At 53.2% G+C, this 24700-nt stretch overlaps 1 protein-coding gene and 1 non-coding gene across 8 annotated transcripts in view; both read left to right on the forward strand.

Moving 5' to 3' along the window:
• The window catches only part of MPRIP (myosin phosphatase Rho interacting protein), a 150053-nt gene that overhangs the window by 116887 nt on the left and 8466 nt on the right, over positions 1–24700 (forward strand). For 4 of the 7 annotated variants that reach the window (XM_034943273.4, XM_055102167.2, XM_034943277.3 and 1 more), the window contains 9 exons: positions 1842–1958; positions 4704–8510; positions 12309–12456; positions 13288–13405; positions 14506–14665; positions 15916–16035; positions 17049–17135; positions 17869–18031; positions 20488–20573. In XM_034943273.4, coding sequence (XP_034799164.3) covers positions 1842–1958; positions 4704–8510; positions 12309–12456; positions 13288–13405; positions 14506–14665; positions 15916–16035; positions 17049–17135; positions 17869–18031; positions 20488–20573 — 4806 coding nt within the window. Of the gene's footprint in view, positions 1–1841; positions 1959–4703; positions 8511–12308; positions 12457–13287; positions 13406–14505; positions 14666–15915; positions 16036–17048; positions 17136–17868; positions 18032–20487; positions 20574–21091; positions 21161–24700 lie in introns of those variants that run through there. The other 3 variants (XM_063599178.1, XM_063599179.1, XM_008960872.6) reach the window with 3 other exon arrangements.
• On the forward strand, positions 10680–10786 carry LOC112437714 (U6 spliceosomal RNA). Its single transcript, XR_003026258.1, has one exon. It is a non-coding gene; the product is annotated as a U6 spliceosomal RNA (small nuclear RNA).

The raw sequence follows: 24700 nt of genomic DNA on the forward strand, positions 1-24700 counted from the left end.
CAGCCCCAGGTGCTCTTACAGTGGCTTGGGGACGGCCGATCAGATCTGAAGCCAGGGGCATCCAGCAGGAGATGACAGCTGGGTCCTAGGTCATGAGGATGTGAAGCAGAAGGCAGTGGTGAGGCAGAGTAGGCTGTGGATGAAGGCTGCCCTGTGACTGTCACTCCTCCACGAGGCCTTCAGTGCACCTAGGTACATAGATGAACAAGCTGGCCCCCGAACTATAAAATAAGATGTTCTTTCATGGAAATGTATCCAGAAATCCAGTCTGCAGAACTTCAGTGGTAGATTGACATGTCTGGGCAGGGAGTCTCATAGCTGGGGAGGTGTAGCGTTACAGTTTTTGTAGAACTCCCTGTTTCACTCTCCATTTAGGGACAGTTTTCAACACTGTGTTTCAAATGTGTTCTCTTACGTAAGTAGCTTGTTAAAGATTTGCCACTTGGGTATGCCTCAAGCTTCTCATCTTTTTTGTATTTTATTAACTGTATGAGGCTGAGTTACCACCAGCACTAATACTTGTACTTTTTCATTTTCCTCATCCATTAACAAGTAACAAAGGCAAGATGAAATAAAATAACAGTTGAAACTCACATTACTTCAGGCTACCAAAATGGGCCAGCCAGCAGGCGACACACTGGCTCAACAATCTGGGGGGTCAGTCTTCACTGTTTAAAAGTCAGGGGTCGGCTGGGCATGGTGGCTCACGCCTGTAATCCCGGTACTTTGGGAGGCCGAGGCGGGCAGATCACAAGGTCAAGAGATCAAGACCATCCGGCCAACATGGTGAAACCCCGTCTCTACTAAAAATACAAAAATTAGCTGGGCATGGTGGTGCATTCCTGTAGTCCCAGCTACTTGGAAGGCTGAGGCAGGAGAATCACTTGAACCCAGGAGGCAGAGGTTGCAGTGACCTGAGATCGCGCCATCGTACTCCAGCCTGGCGACAGAGCGAGAGTCCATCTCAAAAAAAAATAATAAAAGTCAGGGGTCTCCCCGCCTCTCACAGCACAGTCTGTCAGCACCCTGGGCGACACTGGTCTGACTGTCCACCACACACACAGCTCCACTCAGCACGAGCTCTGGGAGCAGGTTGGGTAGCCCTGCACATGGCCAGGCATCAGGAGGCACCTGGGAGGTGTGTGGGGAAGAGATGGATGGATGAATGAGTAGCTGAAGCTGTTGAAAGCAAGAAGAGTGTAAAATAGCTTACTCATGGGTATCCACACCTTGTTTGAGGGAACTGCGGGAACCCTTTTTGCAAACAGAACTTTGTGGAATCCATCATGTAAAGCTGGTCAAATGGAGTGGTTTCAGTTGAGACCATAGTGGGCCCTGGAGTGAGGCCTGCTTGGGGTCACCACTCACAGTGGTCCCTGTAGAGCCTAGCCTGGCCTGTGTGACCAGGTGAGGACACCCAAAGGACCCCATGGGGTGCTTCCTCCAGATGCAGATACAAAACCCTTGTTCCCCAGTGGACACATTCCCCTTCTCAGAAATGAACACCCCGTATGGGCCTTGGCACCTATATAGGGCGTGCACGTTGGAACCTTGAGCAGGTGTGGGAAGTATGTGGGCATCCAGGGGTGCCTGGAGTAGGGAAGGACAAGGTAGTCCCTTGGTCCCCATAAGGTACCGAGTCTGCCATTGTTACTGATGGCTTGCATTGGAACCTTCACTTCCAAATGCTGCTGGTAAAGGCCATATCAGCACATCTGCTGAAATGTGGAGACTCCAAAACTCTTGGGCCACATGGAAGACCAGTGAAAGAGTCTGTGCTGTGCAGCTGCTTTGTTTATCATTGTCACTTTGCATAAAAGTGTGTGTCTTTTTGCCAACAGCTGGAGCAGAGCCAGAAGGAGGCCTCAGACCTTCTGGAGCAGAACCGGCTCCTGCAGGACCAGCTGAGGGTGGCCCTGGGCCGGGAGCAGAGCGCCCGTGAGGGCTACGTGCTGCAGGTAGGGTGGAGGGGCTGCTGTGGCCCATGGTGCGCTCAGGAGCTTCAGTGTGAAGGGTTCATGCTCAGGCAGGCTAGGAGTGTGCAAAACTTGGCTGAGCAGGGGCTGTCTCCCAGGAGCTCATGCCCCTGGGCTTTTCTGCCACAGGACTGGACACTCAATGTGCTTGGGGGGGTCTGTTTGTTTTTCCCTCCTGGTATGACATTTTGGGGAATCTCCCTGAAACTTCTATATCTAAGGACTTTTTTTGGTAATAAAATGATTTTGGTGACCTTTCCCTTTGACTCTGAAAGTAGCCAATATACATTTATTGTAAATACCATACATTTGCATGTGATTTCTCATAGTTTTCACTATAGTAATATTGGACCTATTGTACAGATTGAAGACATTGAATCACACAGCAAGTCCAGTGCCTGCTTACAACCAACAGCAAGTCAGTGGCAAAGCTAGTACTGGACCCCATTCCCATCTGTTTCTATACCACACCTGGCAGGCAGAGCTGGGGCTCTTACCACTACTAGCCCAACCCCGGGATACCTCCACTGAGATCCTGTACCACAGAGCCCTGATATAGGGATGTCACAAGGCTGGAGCTAGCCTGGCCCAAGGGCGTGCCTGTGTCTGCTGACTTTCCTGCAGCGTGCCAGGCCTTGTGCCAGGTATCGGGCATAAAACAGATATACTCTTGTCCCCATTGAGTGGTAGAGGAGATTGTGATAGGAAGATTGATATATAAATACTGCAGGAGAAGTGAAGTGGGGTACCAGAACAGGGAGCCTAAGTTCTCGGCAAAGGCTGAGGGTATAACATTAGAATCAAGGTCCTAGGTTCAAGACTTGGCCCTGCTACTGACCCCCAAAGCAAGTGCACGTGTCCCCTCCTCTACAGCGGCAGTCTGCTGCCTGTGTAGACTTAGACCCAGTGATCCCTGAGGGCCCTTCCGGCTCTTAGACCCCGAGTCTCTGTCACGTATTGTCTACATTTGCAGACCGCAGTGCGCTGACCTTGGTCTGAGTTGTCCCAGGCAGCAGATGGAACAGGGGCACTCAGCTGGCCTCTGACCATAGTCTGCCTCTTTGCAGACTCTCTGCTGTTTCTTCTCCTGTGTGCTCCCTGGGCCTTCTCTTTCTTTCTGCCCCACGTGCCCTAGACTCTCCTCTCCAGCCTCTTCTGCCATAGTCATTGCCATGCCCTGTTCAGACCTGGTGAACAGGGCCTCCCTGTGGGCCTCCCTGCCAAGGTCATTTGCGCTTGCCCTCCAGGTTTGAGGAGCATCTTTTTAATTCTTGATTGGGCCTCATCCTATAAGAACTGGCTTCAAATCAGGTAGTAAAGATAAAAGTTCAGCATCCCAAATTCGAAAATCTGAAATGCTCCAAAATCCAAAACTGAACGCTGACATTATGCTGAAAGGAAATGCTCACTGGAGCATTTCAGATTTTGGATTTTTGGATTGGGGATGCTCACCCAGTAAGTAGAATGCAAATATTTTAAAATCTGAAACAGTTCTTGTCCCAAGTATTTTGGATAAGGGATACTCAACTTGTACTAAGCAGCGGACTTTGCACATTGCTAACCTAGGAACCTACCTCTTTGTCTAACTTGCATAATTGCATGAGCCTACACTGAAGCCCCTGTTGGTCAGCACTGGGCAAAGCTGGTCTTTAATACCTTTTCCCTAAGTCTAATAACCTGTGACTTCTCACCACCCTTTATGCTTTGGAAATGCTTTTAATCACGACTCAGAATGAGCAGTGGGGTTAAGGGTCAGGAGCCAGCTACTGGGGTGGGTGCTACACTAACTGCTGGGAGGAGCTTGCATGGTTTGGACATTGAGTGTGAAGTGTAACTTGAACTTAACATAACTGAGTGTCACATCTGTGGCTTCCCCGGCCAGCAGACCGAGAGGGAGCCATAGGCAGGCCAGATTCTTAGGCTGGGCTCGGCTCACTCTTGTTTGTGTTGTTTTTCCCTATATTAATGAGTTCTGTCTCTGCATGCCTTTCAGTGTGGGGAGTTTTGTTTCATTTACGTTGTGTTTTGTTTTTGCATGCTTCACTTTTTCTTATTTTGAACTCCATAAAGGTTTGTTTGTTTTGTTGATTATTGTATCTTACTCCATGGTTCCCGTTCCCCCCTTGTTTTGACTTCTTACAGGTAGAGATTAGTTCTTCCTGTTACTCTAGAGGACTGACTACACTTTCCACAGGAAAATGTTTGGATGTCACCTTGCTGACATCTCCCGAGTGTTACCTTCCTTCCTTCTCCTCCTGTCTTAGAAGGAAGTGGCATCATTTACCTACACCTTGTGTCCTGCGCTTGTTTAGGATTTGTTGTCAAGACTGCGTACTTTTTGTTTTGTGAAACAAACAGCTGCAGGTGCTGTGCTCCTCCCGCCTGTCCCTCTTCCTGGTGCTCTCTTGTCCTTTAGTCTTTGTTTTGCTTCTTAGTGTGTTCCATTATTCAGTTTTGTTTGGTTTATTTCTCCTAGAAGTTGTTTGGTTAAAGCTGTTTTCTGATGTTATTGTCCATGTTTTCTGTTTACCTGGAAGCAGCTACTTACTAAAAAAAAAAAAAGATAATTTGTTGGATTTTTTTAATGGGAAAAAAAAATAAAGTTGTACAAAGGATAAAAGCCAAAGCCATCAAGGAGCTTTCTGTGGTTGTTCCTGGCCAGAGGTGTGACACTCAGAACTGGGAGGCCCGAGTGTTACTAACCAGTATTTAATCGGTTTTTTTAAGACTGAAGTGGCCGCCTCCCCATCGGGTGCCTGGCAGAGGCTCCATAGAGTCAACCAAGACCTTCAAAGTGAGCTTGAAGCCCAGTGCCAGCGCCAGGAGCTGATTACACACCAGATTCAGACCCTGAAGCGTAGCTATGGGGAGGCCAAGGACACGATCCGGCACCACGAGGCTGAGATCCGGAGCCTTCAGGCACGGCTCAGCAATGCGGCCGCTGAGCTAGCCATCAAGGAGCAGGCGCTGGCCAAGCTCAAGGGCGACCTGAAGCGGGAGCAGGGCCGGGTCCGCGAGCAGCTGGAGGAGCGGCAACACAGCGAGGCGGCGCTGAGCAGCCAGCTGAGGGCTAGCGAGCAGAAGCTCAAGAGTGCTGAGGCCCTGCTGCTGGAGAAGACGCAGGAGCTACGGGGCCTGGAGACACAGCAGGCGCTGCAGCGGGACCGGCAGAAGGAGGTCCAGAGGCTGCAGGAGCGCATTGCCGACCTCAGCCAGCAACTGGGCGCCAGTGAGCAGGCGCAGCGGCTGATGGAGGAGAAGCTGCAGAGAAACTACGAGCTGCTGCTGGAGAGCTGTGAGAAGGAGAAGCAGGCATTGCTGCAGAACCTAAAGGAAGTGGAAGACAAGGCCAGCGCCTATGAGGACCAGCTGCAGGGTCAGGCACAGCAGGTGGAGACCCTGCAGAAGGAGAAGCTGAGCGCCACTTTCGAGGGCAGTGAGCAGGTGCACCAGCTGGAGGAGCAGCTGGAGGCACGAGAGGCCAGCGTGCGCAGGCTCGCAGAGCACGTGCAGAGCCTCTGTGACGAGCGGGACCTCCTCAGGCAGCGGTTCCAGGAGCTGACAGAGCGCGTGGCCACGTCCGACGAGGATGTGGCTGAGCTCCGGGAAAAGCTGAGGAGAAGAGAGGCTGACAACCAGAGCCTGGAGCACTCCTACCAGAGGGTCTCCAGCCAGCTGCAGAGCATGCACACTCTGCTGAGAGAGAAGGAGGAAGAGCTGGAGCGCATTAAGGAAGCACATGAGAAGGTTCTGGAGAAGAAGGAGCAGGACCTCAATGAGGCTTTGGTTAAAATGGTTGCCTTGGGGAGCAGCTTAGAGGAAACAGAAATTAAGCTCCAGGCAAAAGAAGAGATTTTAAGGAAATTTGCAAGTGAATCTCCAAAGGACATGGAAGAGCCACGGAGTACCCCTGAAGAGACAGAAAGGGATGGCACTTTGCTCCCAGGCCAACCAGTCCAAGCCACTAGGGCACCTCTAGGCCTCCCACACACAAGGCTCGAGGATGAGGACGAGGACCTGGGGGCTCCTCCGGGGGAGGAGTACGGTGATGGCAGCCCCAGTAGGGAAGACAGCATGGTGCCCCCGAAGTCAGTGGAAGTGCTTGACAGGGAGGGCCATCAGCAGGGCACAGCCAAACTCGACCAGGGGGCACCTGGTGTTAAAAGGCAAAGAATCCGGTTCTCCACAATCCAGTGCCAAAGATACATTCACCCCGAAGGGTCTGAGAAGACCTGGACCAGCAGCACATCTTCCGACACCAGCCAGGACCGGTCACCCTCGGAAGAAAGCATGTCCTCAGAGCCTGCACCCAGTGTACTGCCTGCAACTGGCGACTCTGACACGTACCTCTCCATCATCCACTCCCTGGAGACCAAGCTCTATGTCACAGAGGAAAAGCTCAAAGATGTGACCGTGAGGCTGGAGAGCCAGCAGGGTCAGAGCCGTGAGGCACTGCTCGCACTGCACCACCAGTGGGCGGGCACCGAGGCCCAGCTGCGTGAGCAGCTCCACGCCAGCCTGCTCCAGGTTGGCGCACTGGCCTCCCAGCTGGAGCAGGAGAGGCAGGAGAGGGCCAGGAGGGTTGAAGGGCATGTTGGAGAGCTTGGGGACTTCCAGGTCAAGAATAGTCAGGCCCTGATGTGCCTGGAAAATTGCCGAGAACAACTGAGATCTCTGCCTAGGGCCAGCCAGGAGGATGAGCAGGACGCACGCGCAGCCTCCCTGGCCAGTGTGGAGAGTGCACTCGTCAGCGCCATCCAAGCCCTGCAGCACTGGCCGGCCCCAGCCCATGGCGGGGCCCGTGCACAGCTGGAGACAGGTGGCACCGAGGAGAATGGGAAGCCTGCCTCCCTGCAGCAGTGCTCCCAGTCTGAGTTGACAGAGCAGGAGCAGGTGAGGCTTCTTTCTGACCAGATTGCTCTGGAGGCCTCGCTCATCAGCCAGATAGCAGATTCCCTGAAGAACACAACATCAGATGTCTCCCGAATGCTCCATGAGATTTCTTGGTCAGGACAGCCACCGATGGAATCTGCTGGGGCCCCCGTAGACACCTGGGCCAGGAAGGTCCTAGTGGATGGTGAGTTCTGGAGCCAGGTTGAGTCTCTGAGGAAGCACTTGGGGACACTGGGAGGAGAGGCAGTCGGTGCCTCAGGAGACGGGCAGCAGAGCATCCCACAGGGCCTGGCCCCCATCCTGGCCAATGCCACATGGGTCAGGGCAGAGCTCAGCTTTGCCACACAGTCAGTGAGGGAGTCGTTCCACCGCAGGCTACAGAGCATCCAGGAGACCCTGCGGGGCACCCAGAAGGCCCTGCAGCAGCACAAATGCCTGCTGAGGGAAATCCTGGGAGCCTACCAAACCCCAGACTTTGAAAGAGTGATGCAGCAGGTCTTGGAAGCCCTCAGGCTTCCAGCGGGCCATGAAGATGGTGTTCAGCTGTCCTGGGACCTGAGCCCCTTAGGAGAAGTCCTGGGCCGAGACTCAGACGGCTCTCAGGAGCCCTTCCATGTGTCTGACCAGAGCCCTGGGGCCTTTGTTGCTATTCAGGAGGAGCTTGCCCAGCAGCTGAAGGAGAAGGCCAGCCTCTTAGAGGAGATAGCGGCTGCCTTACCATCTCTGCCACCTGTGGAATCGCTGAGAGATTGCCAGAAGCTTCTCCAGGTGTCCCAGAGTCTCTCGTATAACACTTGTTTGGGAGGCCTCGGTCAGTATTCTTCATTGTTGGTTCAGGATGCCATTATTCAGGCCCAGGTTTGCTATGCGTCCTGCAGAATCCGGCTAGAATATGAGAAGGAGCTCCAGCTCTGCAAGGAGTCCTGGCAAACCCGGGAGCCCTCCTGCTCAGAGCAGGCACAGGCAGCCCAGGCCCTGAGGGAGGAGTACGAGGAGCTTCTCCGCAAGCAGAAGAGCGAGTACCTGGATGTGATCGCCATTGTTGAAAGGGAGAATGCAGAGCTCAAGGCCAAGGCCGCCCAGCTAGACCATCAGCAGCAGTGTCTGGAGGATGCAGAGAGCAAGCACAGCATGAGCATGTTCACCCTGCGGGGCAGGTATGAGGAGGAGATTCGGTGTGTGGTGGAGCAGCTGACCAGGACCGAGAGCACACTGCAGGCTGAGCGCAGCCGGGTCCTGAGCCAGCTGGATGCCTCGGTCAGAGACAGGCAGGACATGGAGAGGCATCATGGTGAGCAGATACAGACCCTGGAGGACAGGTTCCAGCTCAAGGTCCGGGAGCTGCAGACGATCCACGAGGAGGAGCTGAGGACCCTGCAGGAGCACTACTCGCAGAGCCTGAGGTGCCTTCAGGACACCCTCTGCCTCCACCAGGGGCCACACCCCAAGGCCCTGCCAGCCCCTGCCCCCAACTGGCAGGCCACCCAGGGAGAGGCTGACTCCATGACGGGGCTGAGGGAGCGCATCCAGGAGCTGGAGGCCCAGATGGATGTCATGCGGGAGGAGCTGGGACACAAGGACCTGGAGGGCGACGCGGCCACACTGCGTGAGAAGTACCAGAGGGACTTGGAGAGCCTTAAGGTCTTAACGCCCCATTCAATTTGCAGAGCAGATCTTCCTTGATAATGGGGTGGGTGTGGGGACGTCTGGCTCAGCTACCGTGCAGGCAGAATTGAGGGGATATGCTGCTGTCCCTCTACTTGCTAGCCATGGTGTGGTCTCAGCAGGGCCTGGGCCGCAGGCTTAGCCTCTTGTTCGGCATCCCCCAGTGTCCTCCACCAGGAGGAGAACTAGCAGGAGGGCCGCCAGGGTCCCTGGTGGGAGAGGAGCACGTAGTCTTTCCAGCACTTCTCTGCCTGCCTAATGCGGCCTCTCCGTGTTCCTGAGAGCAGCCCCCAATCCCCTTGCCAGCCTTGCCTCCTTTCTGCCCCTGCCCCGGGAACCCCGTCTGGCCCAGTCCCAGCCCAAATCTGAGGCAGCTGCCTGAGGACAGCCTTGTACTCACAGCAACACCCCGGAGAGCCAGGGCCCAGTTGGAGGGCAGTCTCCTCCTGATTGCCCTAGGAGAGCACAGTTGGGCAGAGGGTCCCTCTCTGGAACTGGCATTTGATGTGTGCTCTGGTGAGAAGAACTTTCCCACGGAGCACAGCCTCCAGCCACTCCTGTCCCCTTCCCCAGGACCTTTACAAGTAGATTTTCCCCAGAACTGTCCTGCATCCCCGCCCCTGAGGTCCTGGAGCACAAAGGCGAAATGCCAGGCCCTGGAGGTGGTGGTGGGCTGAGTGGAGGCCCAGCTGTCTGGCCCCACCCTTTGTAGCTGCAGGCCACACCCACCATGTGTGGCTGTCAAGCATCATCCCTTAGACTCAAAAGTTTACCATGATACCTGTGCCCTTATGTTCCTTCCACTCAGGAAGCTGCCCCAGTAAATGACTAGGATGACTAGGCACCTCAAAAGCCATGTTCAGGTGGTGCCTTCCACGCTCATGTGGCAGAGCCGGGCGCGCACACAGCCAGCACCATTGTGCTGCAAGCTCCTGACTCCCAGGTGGCTGCCACTGCTCCTGCCTACACATCCTCACAGCCACTGTCTAGCAGGACACCTGTTTTTCCCAGCCCATTACTCCTGTAGCTCTGAATGGAAAACAGCAGCTCACATGTCACCTCTGTGTGACGGACTCGGCCCCACCCAGACACACAGGTGTGGTTGTCAGCGAGCACCTCAGGAGAACTGAGAAGCTCTTTTTCACCATTCTTTCCCCAAATCAGTCAAAACCTTTTAAAAACCATTATGAGTTGTGAGAAGGTTTCAACAGCTATGTTTTGAAAGTGTGTGTATATGATGGCACTGTGGTCAGTTCACCAAGAGCAGCACTGAGATGGGTGGGTCCAGGTGCACCTTGAAAAGTTAATTGCACAAACCTTTGCTTTGACCCCAAATACGCTTGCTAGTGCCCTTCCCTGCAGCTTCCCAGACAATCAGCAGGGTCCATGGGGGCAGGGCCTGGGCACAGCAATGCCCTGCTTCCTGTCTGCATCCATAAGAGGCCCCTCCACACCGAGGCTGCTTTAGGTTAGCCAACCAGGTGCAGGGGAGGCCCCATGCAGGTGCCATTATACCAACAGTGAGCAAGAAATCAGAAAAAAGAGGACTGCCTTATGTTGAGAACTGACCAGAGATTGTGCTGGGCCAGTGTCACCAGGAGGGAGAAACAGATGATGCAGGTCGGGATGAGGCCCCTCCCAGGGGCTTGGACACTGTCCACTCCCTGCTGCCTTAGCTGCCGTTGCATAGTGTCCCCTCCTGTGCCTGGGAGCTTCTAGCCCAGGTGTGGTGTTCTCACCCACCCCTGCAGACATACAGAACTTGTAAGTAGACAGCACCTTGAGATTTCATCATTTTATGCAGATTTCCACTTGGGTCGTTGGGGACAGGGTCTTGGCCTAACAGCCGTCCTCTGACATCCACAGGCTCCCACCACACCACGATTGCAGTCATTGGGGAACTTCTTTTGGTGTCAGGAATGATTGGCTTAAATTAACATTTGTTTGCAAGATCAATTATTTTTTAGCATATAGTTTCTCTCCAAAGAAGCAACTAGGTCTTTAAAGATGTCCCAGTGCTTCTGTTAGATTTTTGACTCTTACCTGCATAATATTCCAAAGCACTCAGATCAAAATAAGACTTTTCCCAGCAAGTAGACTCAAAGAAAAAAAAAAAAAGACTTAAAAGATCTATTAATACTAGTTGTGCTCGTTTTAGCAGCATATATACTAAAATTGGAATGATACAGAGAAGATTAGTATGGCCCCTCTACAAGGATGACACACAAATTCATGAAGTATTCCATATATATATATATATATTTTTTTTTTTAATTAAAAAAGACCTATTAGTTAAATGTGTTAACTGAGAAGCCACATACAAACCAAAGCGAGTGGGAGGAAGAAAGAAGAGCTCAACCTTGGGGCCTGAGGACCAGGAGCTCCAGAGCTCCGAGCTCCTGCAGCCGTCCTGAGGTGTGAGGATGGCAGAAAGAGACAGATGCTTCTAGGTGGAGCCGCTGGGAGAGGGGATAGGACGCCTAGTTAATAGTGGCAATAGCTGAGACATTCACCCAGAGCAGCACATAGGTTGCAGTCAAGTCCAGACTGACCACGAGTTTGGAAATACTGCCTGAGGCTCTCAGAGTTGGCCATGACCAAAAGTGGGCCCAGAGAAAGATGCCCAGGCATGCTGATAGGATTTCTTGGTATCCTTTCTTGAATCCACATGCAAGATTATTAACCAAGTGGTGCAGGCTATGAGCCCAGAGTGGGGAAGCCCCCACACTTGAATTTGGAATGGAATGTGGCCACGTTCTTCCAGTTTTTAAAACTCAGCGAGAGGCCCAGTCCCTTCTCTGAAGCAGGCCACTTGAAGGATTTAGACAGAAAGTGTGTGCCTCCGTGCTCAAAATAGCTGCACACCCACCCTTCCCGGCAGCTGTGCAGCACGCTCACCTGCTTTGTTAGTGAGCACAGCTCTGGTAACCAGGCCTGGGCTTCCTGGTGTGGCTTGCTCCCATCCTGGGGCATGCCTATGTCGCTCTAGGGAGGCACAGGAGAGTTTGGAAAGCAGGTCTCCTGTCATGTACTTGTTAGAGTTAGCAGAGGTGCTAAGTCATTGGTGCCCTTCTTTAAGAAAAGAATAAGAAAGAAGACACAGGCTAGAAGGAAGGAGAGCCTGTAGCCTGATCTTACTCTCTCAGTCAACACCTGAGCATTAAGTGACCAGCTGGAGGTTGTCAGCTGGCTAGTGGCAGAGTCCCAACCCCCAGCTCCCAGAAGTGGACTCTGTACCCCCAACCCACTGTGGGTTGAGAGGCTCCCAGCCCGGTGCCCGCCAGGCCACTCCCTATATGTGGAATGGCCTTGGTTCCCTCCAGCAGACAAGTCCCTCATCCCTGTTTTACGGGCCTTTCACCGTGTCCCTCCAGACCAGACACAGCCAGCCTCTGCCCACGTGCTCTCTCCTCCTTCCTATGGGTCCCACCTGGCAGCAACGCAGGAAGGTCCAGGATTGGCTGGTTTCCATTTCATAGCAGCCTCTCCCCACCTACCATACCAACTTCTCCCAGGAAGAAATGGGGCACAGTACAGTCACAGAAATAAGAGGTAGAGTTGACTGGTAACACCCTTTTGTGAATGCTCTGATGGCATTGCTGAGAATCCCCAGACAGCCCCAGGGATCCTGTTCAGGCATGGTGGAGCACGCTCAGTGAATGCCCAGTCACAGCTGGGCCTGGACAGGGTGGGATTCCTGGCTCCTTTATTTAAAAGGGCCCCCAACTTAGAGGTAAAGAAAGAAGTCGATGAAGTCCGTTTTGCGTTTTGCAGGCCACATGCGAGCGAGGGTTTGCAGCAATGGAAGAAACGCACCAGAAGAAGATTGAAGATCTCCAGAGGCAGCACCAGCGGGAGCTAGAGAAACTTCGAGAAGAGAAAGACCGCCTCCTAGCCGAGGAGACAGCGGCCACCATCTCAGGTGGGGGGTGGGGTAACCCTGAGGGCAGGGTGGGTGGCCAGCTTTTTTTGAGCTAGACACACAACTCAGAGGAATGGCAGCCTTTAAATTGCCTTTTGGCTGAGATGTAAACTTCATTGTTGAAGGGTTCTTTGACTATTCACTCTGAGGCAAAGGCCAATTTTAGGTCCCTTTTGAGAGCTTGTAAACTGAGAGCACACACTTCGACCCCTGACAGCCCCGTCGTGACCGGCTGCACACAAGGAGCTGTTCCAACCTGTGACTTTCCAGTCCCAACAAGTAGACTGACCAGTGTCAGTCCAGCCAGTGACTTTCCCCCTGACAGACACCTGTCAACGTGGGACCACCTCTGGCCAGAATGCCCCTGCCGTCAGCGTGAAGATATGTAGCTTCACCGGCAGGTGGCCCTAAACAAGCACGTCCCCTCCGCCTTGTGCTGCCTTCCCTTTATGTAATCGCCACCTCAGTGGTTTGTTAATTTAGTTCCAAGGAAGAAAATACACCAGCACAAAAGCTTGCTTGTTTTATAAACTCATGTTGGAATTTAACAATGACATTTATTTAATCAGTTTGGTTTTCTTCTAACACCAAAAAAAAAGCCAAACGTGCATTCCTTCCAGGGGGAGTTCATGAAGAATTCTCCCAGCCTGCACCCACCTCAGAGAATTGGTTCATGAGGGGCCAGCCTGTCATGCAGAATCCAACTGCTGATTGACTAAGCAAGCATCAGCAGTGGCAGGCGCCATCCCATTGTGTGGAGCTCCCCACCCCCACCCCTGTCAGCAGGAAGGGCGTGGCTCCTCGGTGCTGAGGCCGTGTCCTTGCCTGCAGCCATCGAAGCCATGAAGAACGCCCACCGGGAGGAGATGGAGCGGGAGCTGGAGAAGAGCCAGCGGTCCCAGATCAGCAGCGTCAACTCGGATGTTGAGGCCCTGCGGCGCCAGTACCTGTAAGTGGCTGGGCCTGCCCATCTGCCCTTGGGAGGGCCCCTGGGGGGTGCTGACCAGGCCACAGCTGGGCCCTTCCTGTGTCTTTGCAGAGGCCTCCAGAAGTGGGGCCTGGGGCCCCTGGGTGCTGAGGGCAGCTCAGATGCCCTCTTGTCCAGTGCAGGATATGGCCCAAGTGGGGCCTCCTTTATTCAGAGAGACTGTTCCTCGAAATGCCAAGAACGAGATGTAACAAACGAAAATATTAAACTCCCCTCTTGTCCAGGGCTGATCCCAGCAACTGCCCAGATGTGTTCCTCGACAGCTGCCCTGCTAGCCCACCAGGAGCCAGGCAGCCGGGCTTGGTCGTACAGGGCAGAAGTGAGAACTAGCACTGTGGTTTAAAACCACACGTGCTGATTCCCTCTGCACAGGCAGGATAGAACAATACCAGAAAAACTGCTGTAGACTTTTTTCACTTGGTAGAATTGACACAGCCAGAAGCCCACAGATTGGCCACCATGAGCCTCACGGCACTCAGGCTCTACCAGGAGCCTTTATAGCATAGCCGAAGCCAGGGGCCCTGCCTCAGGAGCTGGCAGCAGTCAGCAGCACCCTGTAGAGGCTCACGCTGACCTTGGTCAGAGCAGGGTGGCTCACCTGGAAGCCCCTCATCCCTGGTTCACCTGCAGGAGGACGGCCCTCCTGGATCCAGGGTGGCAGAACAGCCTCAGGAAGCTTGGGTTTTTGAGTCTTGTGTAGAGCCTGGTCCGGCTGTCAGACACAGATAGCTTCAAAAGTGGGTTTACTGAAAACAAATTCTGAGTCAGAAGAGAGTTCTAGAAATGGGGGTTCTGTGTGGCTGCAGACTGGAGTCTGTCCTGACTGGCATCCCCAGAGAAGTGCTAGCTGTAGGACTGTCAGACTGTGAGAAAGGACCAGGGAGGGGCGTGAGGCCATCTCTGTAAGGGATCCCTTACTCTGTATGACCCAGGCTGATTAAGACAACAGACTGTGCGGGCCTGACCTGTGCTTGGCTGTGTCTGGTGTCAAGGAGGGACACCGGCCTCTGAGAGGCCTTGTCCAGAAGCAGGCAGAGGAGTGAGTGCTGCCCTCTCCCCAGGGAGGAGCTGCAGTCGGTGCAGCGGGAACTGGAGGTCCTCTCGGAGCAGTACTCGCAGAAGTGCCTGGAGAATGCCCATCTGGCCCAGGCGCTGGAGGCCGAGCGGCAGGCCCTGCGGCAGTGCCAGCGTGAGAACCAGGAGCTCAATGCCCACAACCAGGTGAGCCTGCAGCCAGGTGAGCCCAAGGTTAGTCAGGGGCACTCAAGGTCAGGTAGACCCATAGTCAGGTGAGTCCACACTGGAGCTGGAGCCAGGCCTCACCCTCAAAGTGGCATGAAGGTCCCTGAACCACAGAGTGGTCACCTGCCCCAGGGCTTCTCCCTGCCACCCAGCGTGGCCATCTGTGTTGTCAGAAACGTCACTGCGGATAGCTAGAGCAACGCTGTACTGCCACGTGCACCACCTGCTTACACATGACATCACTCTTGCTTTGACCCTTTCTGAGACTCTCGGGTGTCTTGGTGTCTTCTCTGTGCTCCTCTGAACCTCTGGCTCACTGTTTCTGGGCAGGGCCTGGCAGGGTCATCCCAATCCTCCAGGATTCTGTCCCCCAGGGATTGAGCTGACACTTCTCAGGGTCAGGCTTACGGCTCACATTTATTTTTGTCAGATTTTTTTTCTTAAGATTTGCTTGCTCTGCCCGGGCGCAGTGGCTCACGCCTGTAATCCCAGCGCTTTGGGAGGCCAAGACGGGCGGATCACGAGGTCAGGAGATTGAGACCATCCTGGCTAACATGGTGAAACCCCATCTCTACTAAAAATACAAAAAATTAGCTGGGTGTGGTGGCGGGCGCCTGTAGTCCCATCTACTGGGAAGGCTGAGGCAGGAGAATGGTGTGAACTCGGGAGGCGGAGCTTGCAGTGAGCCGAGATCGCGCCACTGCACTCCAGCCTGGGCGACAGAGCGAGACTCCGTCTAAAAAAAAAAAAAGATTTGCTTGCTCTTTAGTTAATTGGGGTGCATTTAAATCCTGGCTAATGGAAAGGTTCAAGCCAGGATTCGTTCAATATTGGCTTTTCTGTGGGCACCAAATTAAAACAGCCCTCTATGACCCTGCCCTGCACAAACACCCCCTGGGGCTGGGCACATAGTCCCTTTCTCACCTGAGGCCTTCCCAAGGGGCATGGCTGCTGCACAGGGCTGTGTATGAGGCTGCTCAGGCAGGACTGGGTCCACTCACTGCTGCTGTGGCTTAGAGATTACCCCACAGGAGCTCAGATGGGACCAGCCATGGAACAGATTGACACTAGTTATTGTGACAGAAAGGAATTAAGGGTTATCGATTGGATCCTGCCTACGCAGTTCCACAGATACACAAAGAACCTAGGGAAATGGCCTTCCCGCGTTGTGTCATGCGACTTGGCCCCAGGCAGCTCTGGAGTGTCACTGTTGTGTTGCTGTCCCCCAGGAGCTGAACAACCGCCTGGCTGCAGAGATCACACGGTTGCGGACGCTGCTGACTGGGGACGGCGGTGGGGAGGCCACTGGGTCACCCCTTGCACAGGGCAAGGATGCCTATGAACTAGAGGTACCATCAGGAGCCAGGCCCTGCCTGACTCACCTCTGCACCCAGGAACCCCAGGGGAGTGCAGCATGGCCCCTGTCTTACAGGGTTGTGGGAGGAACAGACCTGAGACAGCAGGAGTCACAGGGTCCAGGAAGATCCAAATCACCCAAAGGCGGCGAGGAGCAGTGAGCTGCCAGGTGGCATGAGAGCCACTAGCCGAGTGGAGCCCTCAAGGGGCTGTGGGGATCCTGACCCCATCTCACTCCACCCACTCCCCTCCATTTCTGCTATGCCACAAACACTGACCACTCAAAAGGACACGTTCTGTAGCCATGTGGCTGCTGCAGCTCAGGTCAGGGAGGCTCGCTTTATGTTAGAATGATGGATTCTGGAGTATAGGGTGTCCTTTTAGGAAGGCACTTAGATTTCTCCACATTCAATTAAAATTTCACCCTAAAATCTGCTAAAATTTCAGCACTCAGCCAGCCAGAGCTCACCCAGCTGGGCTGGTTCTGGTGGCTTTGAGCTTTGTCTCTGTCGTGGAGCCGCCTCCTGGCAGTGACACTGAGAGGCCAAGGCTGGGAGGGAGCAGTGCTTGGTGTGATCAGCTCCTGCCCCGAGTCCAGGTGTTGGGCCGCTGTCTGCTATGCCTGTGCCTTGTACTAAATGAGTGCTTTACCAAAAGGGCGGGCAAGAGAGTCTGAGTGAGTCTGACACAAGTGTCAGTGGTAACATTTCCTGATTCTCGCGGGCTTGGTCCCCAGAGACAAGCAGGTCTAGTTCACAGCACTCCAGGCTGAGGAGGGAGTCCTTGGCACTGGGAGGAATCACGGCCGTTTCCTTCCTCTTCCTGTTTCTGTATGTGAGGCTGAAGCTGTGAGCGGTGTTTAAACGATGCTTCCCCGCATTGGGCACCACGAGGCTGCCCTGCTCACTGGTGATTGGAGAGCCCTCTGCACGCTTCAGCCTGCTGTGGAGACTCTGGAGGTTTCTTTGCTCCTGAATATTGGTCCCTGATCTCTCTGTCATTTTAGGTCTTATTGCGGGTAAAGGAATCGGAAATACAGTACCTGAAACAGGAGATTAGCTCCCTCAAGGATGAGCTGCAGACGGCACTGCGGGTAAGGCCACCGCACCACAGGAGGGCGGGTACGGGAACAGGCTCTAGGTGACATGCGCCTCCTGAACTCAGGCTGGCGCTCAGCGCGGGCTCTTCTGAAGCAGATTTTACTCTTGTGAGGAAGGAGGTTTCCAAAATCAAGCCCTCTTAAAAGACCAGCCTGCAGGCAGGTGCTGTGGGAACGTGGACATGAGCAACCTGCCTGGCCTGGCTCCAGCTTCAGTGTGTATGTGCTTTTTGTGTGCCTTGGGAGGAATGTTCCAGAGAAAAGGCCTGTGAAGTGAGGCAAGGCTTGACTTCCCTTTGAGCCGCCCCCTGGCTTCCACCAGCCTCCTCCAGGGACTCCTGGAGTCAGGGGAGATGACAGAATCATTGGTGGTCACTCAGTCACCTAGGGAATCTAAGACACAGGATTTCCAGGCTGAAGCCCACAAGGGAGGGGCCTGGGCACTCAGGGCCACACCAGGCTGGTCGGGCAATCCCGGAACTGCCTCCTGCACTCACCGGGCCTGGAGATTATCCTGCCATGTCCTGATGGCTGTGCCCGTGTCCTTAGGCCCCGTGGTTTTTCCTCTCTGTCCACTGTCTGCCTCTAGAAGACAGAGGTGAACAAGCCTCCTCTTCCGCCCACAGCAAGCCTCCCTACCATGTTCAGTCCCCAGGAAGACAGGCCACGTTGTATGTGCTCCTCTTTCCTGGATGTAACTACCATTCTCTGTCATTTCACTCCCAAGGACAAGAAGTACGCAAGTGACAAGTACAAAGACATCTACACAGAGCTCAGCATCGCGAAGGCTAAGGCTGACTGTGACATCAGCAGGTTGAAGGAGCAGCTCAAGGCTGCAACGGAAGCACTGGGGGAGAAGTCCCCTGACAGTGCCACGGTGTCTGGATATGGTGCGTCCTTGGGTCATGCCCTCTCGGTTATTGCTGGGGGGCTTATGGGGGTTTGGTCGTAGAGGTTTCCCGGTGCTTGACTTGAAGCAGAAGAGTCCCAGTGATGCTTGTAGACCCAGGCATCCCAGTGGAGCAGGAGCACCAGCTTCACACGGCTGCCCCAGACAGGCCTTGCTCTCCCCATCGCAGCAGTGGATGCTGTGCTGATTGCTCTAGGGAGAACCCATAGTATCAGCATAATATTTTCGAAATAATAACAAGTCTTATTTTTCTAAAGAACTCAACCACTGGGCAGAAGTAGCTCTCACTAGCTGCTTGATCCTAGGATTTGACTATAATATCTGTAAAAGGCCATAGAGTGGAGAATGGGAGGGAGCTCCCTGCTTTCTGGAATGAACAACAGAACTGGCCCTTTTTTTTTCTTGGCTAAAAACATTTAGGTACCCTGTAAAAAATAGATGGCAGGGAGGATGAAAGAGTTAACATTTTATCAAGCATTTTCAGCTCATACGTAATTTTTTTTTTTTTTTTGAAACTGGGTCTTGCTTTGTTGCCCAGGGTGGAATGCAATGGCGTGATTTCACTACAGCCTCCGCCTCCCAGGCTCAAGGATTCTCCCACCTTAGCCTCCCCAGTAGCTGGGACTACAGGAGTGCACCACAAAACACCTGGCTAATTTTTGTATTTTTAGTAGAGACAGAGTTTCACCACGTTGCTCAGACTGATCTCAAACTCCTGGGCTCAAGCGATCCAGCCACCTTGGCCTCCCAAAGTGCTGAGATTACAGGTGTGAGCCACTGCACCTGGCCAGATTATACATAATTTCATTTGACCTTCATCTTGATTTTTTATACAGAGACGCACAAACAGGAAAAGATGTGCTAGCTCACTAATATCAAAAAAGAAAAAATCAACTTTTTTTCTGTCAGGCAAGGAATAGTGATTATGTACTGACAGATGCTGGGAGGAAGACTTCATTTTTCCATAAATACCTTGAGTAGTCAGGCTTGGTGGTAGGCCTGGCTACCCAGGAGGCTGAGGTGGGAGGATCACTTGAGCCCAGGAGTTCTAGGCAGTCACACACAAAGCTAAGTCGATCAGGTGTCCACACTAAGTTTGGCATCAATATGGTGACCTCCTGCGAGTAGGGGATCACCAGTTTGCCTAAGGAGGGGTGAACTGGCTCAGGTCAAAATGAAAGAGGTCAAAACTCCTGTGCTGGCCAGGCGCAGTGGCTCACACCTGTAATCCCAGCACTTTGGGAAGCTAGGTGGGCAGATCACTTGATCTCAAAAGTTCAAGACCAGCCTGGGCAACATGGCAAAACCCTGTCTCTACAAAAAATACAAAAAAACTAGCTGGGACTGCTGGCATGCACCTGTAGTCCCAGCGCTACTTGGGAGGCTGAGGTGGGAGGATCACTTAAGCCCAGCAGGTGGAAATGGCAGTGAGCCATGATTACACTGCTGCACTCCAGCCTGGGTGACAGAATGAGACCCTGCCTCAAAAAAAAAAAAAAAAGAAAAAAACCTGTGCTGACCTGTGGTGGAATCACACCTGTGAATAGGCACTGCATTCTAGTCTGGGCAACACAGCAAGAATCTATCTCTTAAAAGAAACAGAGGGCTGGGCGTGGTGGCACACGCCTGTAATCTCAGCACTTTGGGAGGTTGAGGCGGGTGGATCATGAGGTCAGGAGTTCGAGACCAGTCTGGCCAACATTGTGAAACCCCGTCTCTACTAAAAATACAAAAATTAGCTGGACATGGTGGCACGCACCTGTAGTCCCAGCTACTCGGGAGGCTGAGGCAGGAGAATCGCTTGAACCCAGGAGGCAGAGGTTGCAGTGAGCTGCTGAGTTTGTGCCACTGCACTCCAGCCTGGCAACAGAGCAAGACTCCATATCAAAAAAAAAAAAAGCAAAACAAAAAACCCCACACATGCACAGGATGTGTGATATGACTCAGTATCTGTTTGTGTTACAGGTACTTAAGTAGACATTTCTAAGAAGCCTAAAGGACTGCTATCTGGGTGGGTGGACAATGAGAAGGCCTTGGCCTTATCATCTTGCTTTAGACAGCCCTGTGCTACCAGGAGGAAGGTAGAGAATCATGGATAATGGGGGTAGGGGTCTGCTCAGCATTGAGGTCCCACACCAGAGTGAGGGGACCAAGTCCCTTTGGAGGGAATGCTGTTGTGGGCTACAGTCACAGTGCAGGAAGCCCTGGCGGGGCCCCACATACACATTCTCCCATTGTGCTGGTGTTTTATGGTGGTCTGAAGAGATCTAGCATGTTTTATGGTTATTGGCTTTGAATTCCCTTAGAGTTGTTTAAGGAATTGTCCTAAGTATGCTGCAGTAGGAAGCTTGGGAAATGTTTCAGGATTTAGTCTGGTTCCAGAGGGTTTTAGAAAGCAAAGGTAACAGGTCTGTTTGTTTTCATTATATACCTCAGATATAATGAAATCTAAAAGCAACCCTGACTTCTTGAAGAAAGACAGATCCTGTGTCACCCGGCAACTCAGAAACATCAGGTCCAAGGTGAGTCTGGGGTCCAACCCCCTGGTGGGAGGGGCTTGAGGGACACTGGGGAGAGGAGCCCAAATAGAAGTATGAGTGCTCCCATGGGCCACAGCTGCCAAAGCCCCAGGGCCCAGCACTGAGCCAGCCTGAGCTCACCCTGCTGGGCTGGTTCTGGTGGCTTTGAGCTCTGTGTCTGTCTTGGAGCCACCTCCTGGCAATGACACTGACAGGCCAGGGCTGTGAAGAGCAGTGCTTGGCATGATGGGCTCCTGCCTCGAGGCCAGGTTTCACCCAGCCCTGCTCATGTCGGCCTGCTGTCAGCTGTGCCTGTGTTGTTCCTTGCACATCACTGTTGTGACACTGGTGCCGCCTCCAAGAGATGATGCTGCCTGCTCTTGTTCCCCAGCCAGGAAGCAGCACATCTTTAGTGTGCTGTCCAGAGCCAGCCATGCACAGGAGGGCGGGCGGAGGTGGGAGCGGCACCGCGTGTGTTTGGGATTGGTTGTGTGTCTCATGTCTGCTCTCTCCTCTGACAGTCCGTAATTGAGCAGGTCTCGTGGGATACCTGAAATGCACCCGCTTCCTGGCCCATGCAGGAGGTAAACCGCCTCTCCCACCGCCTGCATGCACTGCTCACACCCCCATGGCAAACGCCTGTGTCATGGTTACTTTATTTCAATTCATCCTGCTCCAACAAACACATACCAAATCCAAGTGAGGTTTCTTTAACCTGCTCTGGGGAGTTAATTGGCACTCTAACCTCTTAACAGAGATGACCCTGGCAGTGAGGTGCTCCTCTAGTCTGGTGGGCAGGCAGAGAGCCAGGCACCCATCAGCATGCATGTTGGATAATCTGTGCACAACGGCTGAACTCACTCCACCCCCTCAGGGGACACTTGTCTTGCCCTCTGTCACGAGGTGGAATTTACAGATGTCCACGCTGGCAAGTGAAGTCTACCGTCACCAAAGGCCTCGCCCACCTAGTGAGCCACTTAGTGGCCTCTGTCTGTCAAGGCTAACAGGGCGGTCATTCTAGGAATGGATAAACCAGGACTAGAGCTTGGTGAAGATGGTTCAGAAGAGCGTGATAACTACAAGCAATAGGGGCGAAATATTTACCAGTATTTTTTTTTTTTTAATAAAACAAAAGCTTCTCACTAGGTGCCATTGAAGGCCCTATCCCAGAGAGGAGGTGGGGGAGGGCCCATGGTGGGAGACACCCTCAGAATGAGTAGTTGCCGGCTCAGTAGCTTGATCTCATTCATTCCGGAATGAGAACATGGAGGAAAGCAAGAACCACATCTTCCTCCCCATGCTGGCCCTTTCTCAGGCACACCCACAGCACCCTGCCGTCCGAAGGACTTCATCCTGAGGCTTGGTTAAAGAGTTGAAGGTTTTAAGCCTAGTCAGTTTGGTTTTGTTTTTCTACAGTTCTAAGTCCCCTATACCCAAATATGGTTTAGGCTTGATTGAAAACTTAGCTTGGGCATTTTTCTTTAAACATAACGTTTTGTTTAGCAAAAGGAAACTTGTTCTTTTTTGGTTCACGGTTTTCTTACTGAAGATTCTACTACTTATTTGAGGCTAAACTGTAGCTAGTATCTTTGAGCTTTTCTTGAAGGAGTTTGAAGTTCACTATTAGTGATTTGGGCTTTTGGACCATGCCTATAAGTGACAGTCAGGGGAGGGGACCGGCTGTCACTGACAGGACCCTTCCAGGGAGGCTGTGCAACACTCATGGGCCCCTGACAGTAACTCTGTGCAGTGAGTGGGTGGGGGCCTCTCACAGTGGCTGGGAACCAGCCAGAGCAGGGATGAGGGAGCAGACTGTCTGGGCCCCAGGGCAGACTGAAAAGGATGGAGAGAAACCCCGGGATGGGGTCTTCCTTCTTACGTGTTTTTAAGTTGATGTTTGGCTTGGCTGGGTTTCCGTAATAAAAATCCTTGGAGTGCAGGGCTAGTCCTGCTGGCCCCAGCAGAAAGACGAGGACTTCCTAGATGTCTGTGGTGCAACAGGGCAGGATGGGGCCGTGTTAGCGCTCCCAGGAGACATTAGGAGGCACAGGCATGGGTGGGTGTCATCCTTTTCCTCAACTGTATCTGAAGACTCCACCCAACCCTTCAAGAAGATGGAAATGCAGTTGCCCAGAAACCGTACTTCTCAGTGGTGTTTTTTGATATGGCATCTGATGTGCACTGATCTGTGTCTTTTGTTCTGTTCTGTTTTTCTGTCCTGCCTCGCTCGAAAGGACCGCAAGTCTCAGCTGCTACAAAATCAAAGACAGCAAGTTGCTTAGGAGCAGCACAGCCTTTTCTGGGATTGAGACCAGAGAATGCTTCCCTCGGGGTTCTTAAGGGGCCCCCGTGTCTGTGGTCAGCTCAGTATGTGGGGCTACAGGAGGCACTCAGTGGAGAGAACAGCCTAGGGGGAGATGAACCCCAGAGGGAGCTGGCTGAGCCTTGGGCTGAGCAGCCACCAGGAGAGAATCCAGAGGACGTAGAGAGAGAAACAGCCTCCAGCAGCCAGTGTGGGAATAACATAGGGGATTTCGCTTACTTCCCACCCTTGGAATTGTAGCAAGCCCAGCATCACCTGAGCCTGAGCTCTGCCCTTGTCACTGGGGCAGGAGCCAGTAGCGAGCATGCTGGGTGCTGTGGCTGTCAGGGCGCTCCCCTCCCCTGGGCCTGCTGTAGCAGGATTCTGGGGCTTCTGATGCAGTGCCTGCAAGGAGCAAACCCAGGCCTTAGGAGTGATCAAACTCACTACAGTCCTGACAGAAAGTCCCCAACAAGCAGGAACCGGGATGTGATAGTGACATCCCCCAGCCATGCTCCGGGGCCTGCCTCTGAGTAGCACTTAGGCTCAGGGCTGCCTGCCTGGCTTGGCCCCAGCCCCTTCAATGGTGACCAGATGTCTACCCAGGTCCTCTGCAAGACTGACTGCTGTGAGAACCCTGCACTCTGTGGGGAGGGACCCCCCAAGGGCACCTGGAAGCAGGCATGGGTGTTGAGGTACATCTGGGCTCAGAATGGGAGATGGATTTTCCCCCCTTCCCCCAGCCACTCTCTGTGGCAGGCTTCCAAAGAAACCCTCTCAGAAACACACAATTATCAAGCTGTGACAACTGCTTGAGGTGAGGCTCACCTGGACCAGTGAGGTTGTTTGTTTGTTTTGAGACGGAGTCTCGCTCTGTCGCCCAGGCTAGAGTGCAGTGGCGCGATCTCTGCTCACTGCAAGCTCCGCCTCCCGGGTTCACGCCATTCTCCTGCCTCAGCCTCCCATGTAGCTGGGACTACAGGTGCCCGCCACCACACCCAGCTAATTTTTTGTATTTTTTAGTAGAGACGGGGTTTCACTGTGTTAGCCAGGATGGTCTCAATCTCCTGACATCGTGATCTGCCCGCCTCGGCCTCCCAAAGTGCTGGGATTACAGGCGTGAGCCACCGTGCCCGGCCTGGACCAGTGAGTTTTAAAATGCTTAGCAGCAGAACCCTATATTTAAAAATCACATTGCTTATTTATTTACACAGACACACAGCTCCAGAATATAGCAAACAAGCAGGTCTGTTCTGGGTAGAGCTGGGTGGGGTGGGGGACAGTGGAGCTCCCCCTTCCCTTGAGCTTTGGAGGGAGCCTCAAGCTGACCAGCCCATGCTCAGTCCCCAGTCTATCACACCAGAGTCTCCAGGACAGTGCCAGAGTGTGCCTGAGCCTAAGCTGGCGACTTCCCAGTAGATGGGGTACAGCCTGCAGTTTCACGTTGCTCACGTTTTTGGTTGAAACTGGTAGAATCAGGCAGACCCTGAGCTAGAGCCCATCCCTTCAGCTTCCAGTTTCTCAGTAAAGCCTGTACCTGCACTGGCTCTGGCAAGGGTAAGCCACAGGGAGTCAGCAGGGCTGAGTGTGATGGCGACACTTAGCGTGAAGAGGGAGATAAGTGAAGAGCCACGGCACTTCCCAGTCAGTACTGGAATGCCCTTCATTTCCAGTCATTCTCTGAAAAGTGCTCTTCCTTTTCTTATTCAGAAATTAAATCATTGAGGAAAATCTGTAAGAATGAGATGGAAAATACTCTGTCCCCCAGTTAGTAAGATCTCATTCATCTCTGGACATACAGATTTAAGCTTTAGCAAGATTCCACGTG

Source organism: Pan paniscus, chromosome 19 (assembly GCF_029289425.2).
Source record: "Pan paniscus chromosome 19, NHGRI_mPanPan1-v2.0_pri, whole genome shotgun sequence".
Lineage (NCBI taxonomy): Eukaryota > Metazoa > Chordata > Mammalia > Primates > Hominidae > Pan > Pan paniscus.